This window comes from Pseudophryne corroboree, chromosome 7 (assembly GCF_028390025.1).
Source record: "Pseudophryne corroboree isolate aPseCor3 chromosome 7, aPseCor3.hap2, whole genome shotgun sequence".
Lineage (NCBI taxonomy): Eukaryota > Metazoa > Chordata > Amphibia > Anura > Myobatrachidae > Pseudophryne > Pseudophryne corroboree.
In genome coordinates, this window is record NC_086450.1 from 320855014 (window position 1) to 320866673 (window position 11660).

General features: G+C 47.7%; 1 protein-coding gene across 1 annotated transcript; it reads right to left on the bottom strand.

Annotated features, from left to right (window-relative positions):
• Nucleotides 1-6574: 6574 nt before the first annotated feature.
• LOC134944153 (cilia- and flagella-associated protein 251-like) lies at nucleotides 6575-7486 on the bottom strand (the record flags this gene model as incomplete). Its single annotated transcript, XM_063932732.1, has 2 exons — nucleotides 6850-7486; nucleotides 6575-6645 (listed from the first exon to the last, which is right to left on the bottom strand). Coding segments are annotated over exons 1-2 (708 nt in total), but the record flags the coding sequence as incomplete, so codon positions are not given.
• Nucleotides 7487-11660: the final 4174 nt, after the last annotated feature.

Genomic DNA, 11660 nt, shown 5'->3' on the forward strand with positions numbered 1-11660 from the left:
CCTGCTTGCAGCCGGATTGGGCTTCTTAGGCTACTGGACACCATTAGCTCCAGAGGGATCGACCGCAGGCCCAGTCCTTGGTGTTCGGTCCCGGAGCCGCGCCGCCGTCCCCCTTACAGAGCCAGAAGCAAGAAGAGGTCCGGAAAAACGGCGGCAGAAGACATCAGTCTTCACCAAGGTAGCGCACAGCACTGCAGCTGTGCGCCATTGCTCCTCATGCACACCACACACTCCGGTCACTGAGGGTGCAGGGCGCTGGGGGGGGCGCCCTGAGCAGCAATATAAACACCTTGGCTGGCAAAAATACATCACATATAACCCCAAGGGCTATATGGATGTATATTAACCCCTGCCAGATTCCATAAAAATGCGGGAGAAAAGTCTGCGAAAAAGGGGCGGAGCCTATCTCCTCAGCACACTGGCGCCATTTTTCCCTCACAGCTCCGTTGGAGGGAAGCTCCCTGGCTCTCCCCTGCAGTCTACACTACAGAACAGGGTTAAAACAGAGAGGGGGGGGCACTAAATTTAGGCGCAGTATAAATTATATAAAAGCAGCTATAGGGGACATAACTCAGTTAGTCCCTGCATTATATAGCGCTCTGGTGTGTGCTGGCATACTCTCACTCTGTCCCCCCAAAGGGTTTTTGTGGGTCCTGTCCTCATTGGAGCATTCCTTGTGTGTGTGCGGTGTGTCGGTACGGCTGTGTCGACATGTTTGATGAGGAGACTTATGTGGAGGCGGAGCAGATGCCGATAAATGAGATGTCGCCCCTGTGGGCCGACACCAGAGTGGATGGATAGGTGGAAGGTATTAACCGACAGTGTCAACTCCTTACATAAAAGGCTGGATGACGTAACGGCTATGGGACAGCCGGCTTCTCAGCCCGTGCCTGCCCAGACGTCTCAAAGGCCATCAACGCTCCCTCAGATGGCAGACACAGATGTCGACACGGAGTCTGACTCCAGTGTCGACGAGGTTGAGACATATACACAATCCACTAGGAACATCCGTTACATGATCCCGGCAATATAAAATGTGTTACACATTTCTGACATTAACCCAAGTACCACTAAAAACAAAGGGTTTTATGTGTGGGGAGAAAAAGCAGGCAGTGTTTTGTTCCCCCATCAAATGAGTGAATGAAGTGTGAAAAAGCGTGGGTTTCCCCGATAAGAAACTGGTAATTTCTAACAAGTTACTGATGGCGTACCCTTTCCCGCCAGAGGATAAGTTACGCTGGGAGATATCCCCTAGGGTGGATAAGGCGCTCACACGTTTGTCAAGGTGGCACTGCCGTCTTAGGATACGGCCACTTTGAAGGTACCTGCTGATAAATAGCAGGAGGCTATCCTGAAGTCTGTAATTACACACTCAGGTACTAGACTGAGACCTGCAGACTGCTGCAGCGTGGTCTGTACCCCTTTCAAACAGGGATACTATTTTGCGAACATAAGACGTCGTCTTATATATGAGGGATGCACAGAGGAATATTTTGCCGGCTGGCATCCTGAATTATTGCAATGTCCATTCTGTCAGGAGGGTATTGGAGACCCGACACTGGACAGGTGATGCTGACTTTAAAAGGCACATAGAGCCTTATAAGGGTGAGGAATTGGTTGGGGATGGTCTCTGGGACCTCGTATCCACAGCAACAGCTGGGATGAAAATATTTTACCTCAGGTTTCCTCACAGCCTAAGAAACGCACTGTATTATCAGGTACAGTCCTTTCGGCTTCAAAAAAGCAGGCGGGTCAAACGAGGGAAGAGGGAAAAAGCTGCACCAGCAGCCAGTTCCCAGAATCAAAATTCTTCCCCTGTTTCCTCTGAGTCCACCTCATGACGCGGGGGCTCCACAGGCGTAGCCAGGTACGGTGGGGGGCCGCCTCAAAAATTTCAGCGATCAGTGGGCTCGCTCACAGGTGGATCCCTGGATCCTTCAAGTAGTATCTCAGGGGTACAAGCTGGAAGTCGAGGCGTCTCCCCCCCGCCGTTTACTCAAATCTGCCTTGCCGACAACTCCCTCAGGCAGGGAGGCTGTGCTAGAGGCAATTCACAAGCTGTATTCCCAGCAGGTGATAGTCAAGGTGCCCCTACTTCAACAAGGATGGGGTTACTATTCCACACTGTTTGTGGTACCGAAACCAGCCAGTTCGGTGAGACCCATTTTAAAATGGAAATCCTTGAACACTTACATAACAAAGTTCAAGATGGAATCGCTCAGGGCGGTTATTGCAAGCCTGGACGAGGGGGATTACATGGTATCCCTGGACATCAAGGATGCTTACCTGCATGTCCCTATTTACCTTCCTCACCAGTAGTACCTCAGATTGTGGTACAGGATTGCCATTACCAATTCCAGACACTACCGTTTGGACTGTCCACGGCACCGAGGGTGTTTACCAAGGTAATGGCAGAAATGATTTATTTATCCCATACTTGGACGATCTCCTTATAAAGGCAAGGTCCAGGGAGCAGTTACTGGTCGGAGTAGCACTATCTCAGGAGGTGCTACAACAGCATGGCTGGATTCTGAACATTCCAAAGTCACAGCTGGTTCCTTCCACTCGCTTACTGTTCCTGGGGATGATTTTGGACACAGAACAGAAAAAAGTGTTTCTCCCGCAGGAGAAAGCCAAAGAGCTGTCATCTCTAGTCAGAGACCTCCTAAAATAAAAAAGGGTATCGGTGCATCGTTGCACACGAGTCCTGGGAAAAATGGTGGCTTCATACGAAGCAATTCCATTCGGCAGGTTCCATGCGAGGACCTTCCAGTGAGACCTCTTAGATAAGTGGTCGGGATCGCATCTTCAAATGCATCAAATGATAACCCTGTCTCCAAGGACCAGGGTATCTCTACTGTGGTGGATGCAGGGTGCTCATCTTCTAGAGGGCCGCAGTTTCGGCATACAGGACTGGGTCCTGGTGACCACGGATGCCAGCCTTCAAGGCTGGGGAGCAGTCACACAGGGAAGAAACTTCCAGGGCCTATGGTCAAGTCAGGAGACTTCCCTACATATAAATTCTGGAACTGAGGGCCATTTACAATGCCCTAAGTCAGGCAAGACCCCTGCTTCAAAACCAGCCGGTACTGATACAGTCAGACAACATCACGGCAGTCGCCCATGTGACCCGACAGGGCGGCACAAGAAGCAGGATGGCAATGGCAGAAGCCACAAGGATTCTCCGATGGGCGGAAAATCACGTACTAGCTCTGTCAGCAGTGTTCATTCCGGGAGTGGACAACTGGGAAGCAGACTTCCTCAGCAGACACGACCTACACCCGGGAGAGTGGGGACTTCATCCAGAAGTCTTCCTGCTGTTGGTAAACCGTTGGGAAAGGCCACAGGTGGACATGATGGCGTCCCGCCTCAACAAAAAGCTAAAGAGATATTGCGCCAGGTCAAGGGACCCTCAGGCGATAGCTGTGGACGCTCTAGTGACACCGTGGGTGTACCAGTCGGTTTATGTGTTCCCTACTCTGCCTCTCATACCAAAGGTACTGAGAATAATAAGATGGCGAGGAGTAAGAACGATACTCGTGGTTCCGGATTGGCCAAGAAGGGCTTGGTACCCGGAACTTCAGGAGGACCCATGGCCTCTGCCGCTCAGACAGGACCTGCTTCAGCAGGGGCCCTGTCTGTTCCAAGACTTACCGCGGCTGCGTTTGACGGCATGGCGATTGAGCGCCGGATCCTGAAGGAAAAGGGTATTCCGGAAGAAGTCATTCCTGCGCTTATTAAAGCCAGGAAAGATGTTACGGCAAAGCATTATCACCGCATGTGGCGGAAATATGTTGCATGGTGCGAGGCCAAAAAGGCCCCAACAGAGGAATTTCCACTAGGTCGATTTCTACATTTCCTGCAAGCAGGAGTGAATATGGGCTTAAGTCTAGGCTCCATTAAAGTACAGATCTCGGCTCTGTCGATTTTCTTTCAAAAAGAATTAGCTTCAGTACCTGAAGTTCAGACATTGTGAAAGGAGTGCTGCATATTCAGCCCCCGTTTGTGCCCCCTGTGGCACCTTGGGATCTCAACGTGGTGTTGAGTTTTCTTAAAATCACATTGGTTTGAGCCACTAAAAACCGTGGATCTAAAATATCTCACGTGGAAAGTGGTCATGTTATTGGCCTTGGCTTCAGCCAGGCGAGTGTCGTAATTGGCGGCTTTATCATGTAAAAGCCCTTATCTGATTTTCCATATGGATAGGGCAGAATTGAGGACTCGTCCCCAATTTCTTCCTAAGGTGGTGTCAGCGTTTCACCTGAACCAGCCTATTGTGGTGCCGGCGGCTACTAGTGAATTGGAGGACTCCAAGTTGCTAGACATTGTCAGGGCCCTGAAAATATATGTTTCCAGGACGGCTGGAGTCAGAAAATCTGACTCGCTGTTTATCCTGTATGCACCCAACAAGCTGGGTGCTCCTGCTTCTAAGCAGTCTATTGCTCGCTGGATTTGTAGTACAATTCAGCTTGCACATTCTGTGGCAGGCATACCACAGCCAAAATCTGTAAATGCCCATTCCACAAGGAAGGTGGGCTCATCTTGGGCGGCTGCCCGAGGGGTCTCGGCTTTACAACTTTGCCGAGCAGCTACTTGGTCAGGGGCAAACACGTTTGCAAAATTCTACAAATTTGATACCCTGGCTGAGGAGGACCTGGAGTTCTCTCATTCGGTGCTACAGAGTCATCCGCACTCTCCCGCCCGTTTGGGAGCTTTGGTATAATCCCCATGGTCCTTACGGAGTTCCCAGCATCCACTAGGACGTTAGAGAAAATAAGAATTTACTCACCGGTAATTCTATTTCTCGTAGTCCGTAGTGGATGCTGGGCGCCCATCCCAAGTGCGGATTGTCTGCAATACTTGTAAATAGTTATTGTTAACTAAAGGGTTATTGTTGAGCCATCTGTTGAGAGGCTCAGTTGTTTTCATACTGTCAAACTGGATATAGTATCACGAGTTGTACGGTGTGATTGGTGTGGCTGGTAAGAGTCTTACCCGGGATTCTAAATCCTTCCTTATTATGTCTGCTCGTCCGGGCACAGTGTCCTAACTGAGGCTTGGAGGAGGGTCATAGTGGGAGGAGCCAGTGCACACCAGGTAGTCATAAATCTTTCTAGAGTGCCCAGCCTCCTTCGGAGCCCGCTATTCCCCATGGTCCTTACGGAGTTCCCAGCATCCACTACGGACTACGAGAAATAGAATTACCGGTGAGTAAATTCTTTTTTTTTTTCTCTTGTCCTCTCTCTCTCACCTCTCTCTCTTTCGTCCTCACCTCTCTCTCTCTCTCTCTCTCTCTCTCTCATCCTCCCTTCTCTCTCTTTCTCTTGTTCTTTCTCTCTCTCTCTCCTGTGCTTATCTCACAGCTACTTTCACAGTGGCTCTACTGTAGTGTAATTTGTATAAGGGGCTCTACCATGGCATAATTTGTATAATTGGCTCTACTTTAGTGTCACGTGGCTAAGGAGCTCTACCATGGCATAATTTGTATAAGCGGCTCTTCTTTAGTGTAACATATATAATCTGCCGTACTGTGGTGTAATGTGATTAAGGGGCTCTACTGTGGTTTAACGTGAATAATGGGTTGTGTTTTTTTTCATGTAAATATGTGCTTTATTAATTATATATTTTTTGATCTACAGATTCCCTTGTGTCATTGTTACATTATTACTTGTACTCCCGATATTTCACACACTGAGTAAATTACAGTTCCGTAAATATATGAGGGTTTATTACACCAAGTGGACCCAAAATATATATCCGCTTACCATAAAATTTAGGCTCGGGCCGGCCCTGCCCGGGGTCATACATGGGTAGGTCTGGTGAGCCAGAAAGCTGCGCAACTCGCCAGATCCACAATCTGGAGCCAAGCGATTCTCTAACCTAGAAAAAGCTGATTATTATGGAGATCTGTGCTGCCCTCCCCACCCCCACCCCCAGCAGCCCCGGCGCCCTCCCTCCTCCAGCAACCGCACCATCAATGGGAAGCAGAGCTTAGGCTCCTGTGGCACAGTTCCTGCCTCACACTGCAGACATTACAGGCTGGGCGGCGCCATGTGGCTGTGTAGCAGCTTCAATAGCTCCGTGTCCTGCCTGGAACTCTCCTGCCGCCATCCTCACTATTAGCCACTGTAGGCCTGTACCTAGTTCTGCGGGCCTCCCTCTACCCTGGAGCTCACCTATGGTGTATTGGGGTACAGAGCTGTGAGTGCCCAAGGAGCACTGTATCCCCCCATCCCTATGTGTGTGTGACACCCTGTACCCCCCTACCCGTGTGTGTGTGTGACACCCTGTACTCCACTACGTGTGTGTGTGTGTGTGTGTGTGTGTGTGTGTGTGTTATACCCTGTACCCCTACCCCGTGTGTGACACCCTGTAGCCCTCTACCTCTGTGTATATGTGTGACACCCTGTCCCCCATCCCTGCATGTGTTTGTGATACCATGTATCTCCCTACCTCTCTTTCTCTTCTCCTCTCTCTCTTCTTCTCCTTATCACCTCCTCCTCTCTCTTTCTTCTTCTATTCCTCTCTCCCCTCCCTCTCTCTCCCTCTCTTCTTCTTCTCCTACTCCTCCCTCCCTCTCTTTCTTCTCTTCTTCCTCCCTCCCTCTCTTCTCCTCTTCCTCCCTCCCTCCCTCCCTTTTTTCTTCTCCTCCTCCTCCTCTTTCTCTCCCTCTCCTCCTCCTCTCTTTCTTCTCCTACTCTTCTCTCTTCCTCCCTCTCCCACCCTCTTTCATCTTCTCCTCCTCCCTCCCTCTCTCTCCCCCCCCCCCTTCCCTCTCCCTCTCTCCCCCCCCCTTCCCTCTCACTTCTCTTCCTACTCCCTTCCTGTCTTGCCTCTCCTCCTCCCTACCTCTGTCTTCTTCTTCTTCTTCTTCTTCTTCTTCTTCTTCTTCTTCTTCTTCTTCTTCTTCTTCTTCTTCTTCTTCTTCTTCTTCTTCTTCTTCTTCTTCTTCTTCTTCTTCTTCTTCTTCTTCTTCTTCTTCTTCTTCTTCTTCTTCTTCTTCTTCTTCTTCTTCTTCTTCTTCTTCTTCTTCTTCTTCTTCTTCTTCTTCTTCTCCTTCTCCTTCTTCTTCTTCTTCTCCTTCTTCTTCTTCTTCTTCTTTTCCTTCTTCTTCTTCTTTTCCTTCTTCTTCTTTTCCTTCTTCTTCTTTTCCTTCTTCTTCTTTTCCTTCTTCTTCTTTTCCTTCTTCTTCTTTTCCTTCTTCTTCTTTTCCTTCTTCTTCTTTTCCTTCTTCTTCTTTTCCTTCTTCTTCTTTTCCTTCTTCTTCTTTTCCTTCTTCTTCTTTTCCTTCTTCTTCTTTTCCTTCTTCTTCTTTTCCTTCTTCTTCTTTTCCTTCTTCTTCTTTTCCTTCTTCTTCTTTTCCTTCTTCTTCTTTTCCTTCTTCTTTCCCTCCTCCCTCACTCTTTCTCCTTCTCTCTTCTTCTCCACCTCCTCCTCCTCCCTCACTCTTTCTCCTTCTCTCTTCTTCTCCACCTCCTCTCTCCATCTCTCCCACTCTCGTCTTCTTCTCTTCCTCATCCCCCTCTCCCTCTTCTAATCTACCCTCTCTCTTCCCCTCCTCCTCACTCTCTTTATTGTCCTACTCTCCTCCTTCCCTTTCCTTCTGTCTTCTTCACCTCCTCCCTCTATTCTTCTCCTCCTCCCTCCCGCTCTCTCTTCTCCTCCTCCCTCTTTCTCTCTCACTCTCTGTCTCTTCTCCTCCCTCCCTTCTCCCTCCTTCTTTCTTCTCCTCCTCCCTCTTTCTCTTCCCTTCTCCTTCTCCGCCCCTCTCTTCCTCTCCTCCCCCTCTCTCTTGTTCTCTCTCTATTTCTCCTCTTCTCTCTCTTCCTCTCCTCTCCCCTCTCTACCTCTACTCTTCTCACTTTCTTCTCACGTCTCCTCCTTCCTCTCTCTTTCTTTCTCCTGCTTTCTTCTTCTCCCCTCTCTTTCTCCTTCTCTTTTCTCCTCCCTCCTTCTTTCTCCTGCTCTCTTCTTCTCCCCCTCCATCCCTTTCTTCCTCCCTTTCTTCTTCTCCTCCTCCATCCCTCTCTCTTCTTCTCATCGCCCCCCCTCTTCTCCTCCTCTCCCCTGTCTTCCTCTCCTACTCTTTCTCGCTTCTTCTCCTCCCTCCCTTTTTTCTCCTCCCTCCCTCCATCCCTCTCTTTCTCCTCACTTTTTCTCCTCCTCCCCCCTTCCCTCTTTCTCCTCTTTTTCTACTCCTCTCCATCTCCCTCCGTATTTCTTCTCTCTTTTCCTCCTCCATCCCTCTTTCTCCTTCGTTCTTCTTCTCCTCATCATCCTCTCTCCCTCTTTCTCCTTTCCGTCTCCTCCTCCATTCCTCTCGCTTCTCCCCTCTACCTCTCCTTTCTCTTTCTCCTCACTTTTTCTCCTCCCTCTCTTTCTTTCTCCTCCCTTCTTCTCCTCTCTCTCTTTCTCTTTCTCACTACTTCTCCTCCTCTTCATCCCCTCTCAGTTTCTTCTTATCCTCCTGCATCCCTCTCTCCCTCTCTTCTTCTCATCTTCCCCCTTTCTCTATTCTCCTTCTCTCCACTTTCCTCTTTCTCTCTTCCTCCTTCTTTTCTTTCTTTCTTCTCTCTTCTTCTCCTCCCTCCCTCTTTCTTCTTTTCTCTTACCTCCTTTCTTCTTTGTCCTTCTCTATTCTTCTCCTCCTCCTTTTTCCCTCCCTCTCTTTCTCCCTCCCCTCCTCTCTTTGTTATGTGTTTACAGGCACTATCCATACATCTGCCCCTGTTGCTTCTCACAGTTCTCCTTCTCCTGTTATATGTATACAGACTGAGACTGCCTTTACTTCCTGCCCCTACCACCATTTCTGTCTTTGTTTTATATTATAGTAATACAGGCACTATCCTTTCCTTCTGCCCCTATTGCCTCTCACAGTCCTCTCTCCCATATCCTTTATATGTATACCACATAGACTGCCTCTGCTTCCTTTTCCTTTTGCACAGCTGCCCCCCACCCCCTCCTCTATACCAGTCCTAGTTTATATACCTATGTAAGATATCTTATATATAAGCTTTTATAGATTTTTTTGTTTTTTGGGGGGCCCTGACACCATTTTATGCTACACACACAATAATGTACATTACAAAATATGCCCCACAGTAAGGCTTCTAATTACTTTTAAATTACCTGCTCATTGCCAGGGGTCTCGTACTCGTTGCCAAGGCTTTCCTGCCCTGGGTTCCATGTTCATTGCCAGGGGGTTTGCTGCACACTGCCAGGGGTTTCATACTTGTTGTCAGGGGTTTCACGCTCGTTGTCAGAGGTTTCACACTCTGGGTTCCATGCTCTTTGCCGGGGGTTTCCTGCTCGTTTTCTATGGTCACATGCTCTTTGCCAAGGGTTTCATGCTCATTGTCAGGGGCTTCATGCTCTGGGTGCCATGTTTATTGCCAGGGGATTCCTGCTCGTTGCAGGGGTCTCATGCTCGCTGCCAGGGGTTTCCTGTTCATTGTAAGGGGTTTATATTTCTGCATCTTCTCCTGCCGCCACTGTTCCCGGAGCTATCAGACACTAGAGGTCAAGTAGGACCAAAACCATCTCTAAAGAGTTTGTGCACTACTAACAGTCAGATTGCGTAAAAATGGAGGAATTTCCAGATCATTAATACCCTCCCCAGGAGTGGTTGACCAACAAAGATCATGCCAAGAGCAAGGCGTCTAATACTTCACAAGGTCACAAAGGAACCCAAGGCAACCTCTAAGCAACTGAAGGTCTTTCTAACATTATCTAATGTTAATGTTCATGAGTCCACCATCATTGCAGGATTACAATGAGAAAGCCACTGCTCCTCAAAAAAGAACATTGCTGCCCATCTGCAGTTTGCACCTGCACAAGCCACACAGCTATTGGAACAATGTTTTGTGGACAGATGAGTCCAAAATAGATCTTTTTGGTTTAAATTAAATTAAAATTTGGTGGCTTTGATATAGGCAGCAGTTGGATTTCCGCTAGAATAACCTTAGCATCTAAAAATTTACTTGGTCTACATTCATAGAGAGCAATATTCATCAGTTCCAGACTGATATATGATATTTGATTTAGTATAAAAGGAACAGCGATAAATAGCAAAAGAGGAATTGACATTTCTAGAATTTGTTAATAATTTACCATTAAACAACTAGAAAAGAACTTATGGTCACGTGTAGGGATATAGATTCCTGGTAAATATCGCTAGTGGATTTCTAGTTTTATTGCCATGCTCCATTACACATTGGGAAATCTTTAATTATTTCTGGCAGGTGCTATAATCAGACACAATGTGTGACTTCTACAACCTTGAGGTGTGTTAGATGAGATGCTACAATATATACAGTATATTTATACATTTTTCATTTCCTCAATTCTTTTCTGTGAAATCCTTTCCACTGATAGTTGCCATGCAGCATTCAGATATCCTCACGCTATTTCCTCATGTAAGAGCTGTAAATGTTGAACCTGTAATGTGTTCAAAATGGTTTAGAATGTAATCAGTAAGGGTTAATTAAACTTGAGGGATCGCAAACAAAAACTGCAAAGTTTATTATTGTCTCTCAGTAAAATGGTAAAATTTGAGGTGAATGATCTGAGACATTACATATATATATTTTACAAACTAACAAAAATAGGATTTTGATAACCTACCGGTAAATCCTTTTCTCCTAGTCTGTAGAGGATGCTGGGGACGACATCAAGACCATGGCGTATAGACGGGATCCGCAGGAGACATGGGCACTCTAAAGACTTTTCATTGGGTGTGAACTGGCTCCTCCCTCTATGCCCCTCCTCCAGACCTCAGTTGTAGGAACTGTGCCCAGGGAGACTGACATTTCGAGGAAAGGAATTACTTAACTAGTGGTGAGATATCTACCAACTCACACCCTCAACTATGCCGCACACATGGCATTCAACATAACACACGCCAACAGGCATGAACTAATTGCAGCAACATGCTGAAACTAAGATAACACAACTTCTGTAACTCTAATGATTAAACTGCAGGTAAAGTACGCACTGGGACGGGCGCCCAGCATTCTCTACGGACTAGGAGAAAAGGATTTACTGGTAGGTTATCAAAATCCTATTTTCTCATACGTTCTAGAGGATGCTGGGGACGACATCAAGACCATGGGGTCTATACCAAAGCTCCAGCACGGGCGGTAGAGTGCGGATGACCCTGCAGCACCGATTGACCAAACTTTAGGTCCACATCGGCCAAGGTGTCAAACTTGTAGAACTTAGCAAATGTGTTTGACTCTGACCAAGCAGCTGCTCGGCAAAGTTGTAATGCCGAGACCCCCCGGGCAGCCGCCCAGGATGAGCCCACCTTCCTAGTGGAGTGGGCCTTTACCGACGTCGGTAACGGCAATCCAGCCATAGTATGAGCTTGCTGAATCGTATGTCTAATCTAACACGCAATAGTCTGCTTGGAAGCAGGACACCCAATCTTGTTGTGATCATACACGACAAACAGAGCCTCTGTTTTCCGTATACGAGCTGTTCTAGCAACATAGATTTTCAAAGCTCTAACCACATCTAGAGACTTTGAATCAGTGAATGTGTCAGTTACTACTGGCACCACAATAGGTTGGTTTATGTGAAAAGCAGAAACCACCTTTGGAAGAAAATGTTGGCGAGTTCGCAAATCTGCCCTATCTTCATGGAAAATCAGGTAAGGGCTT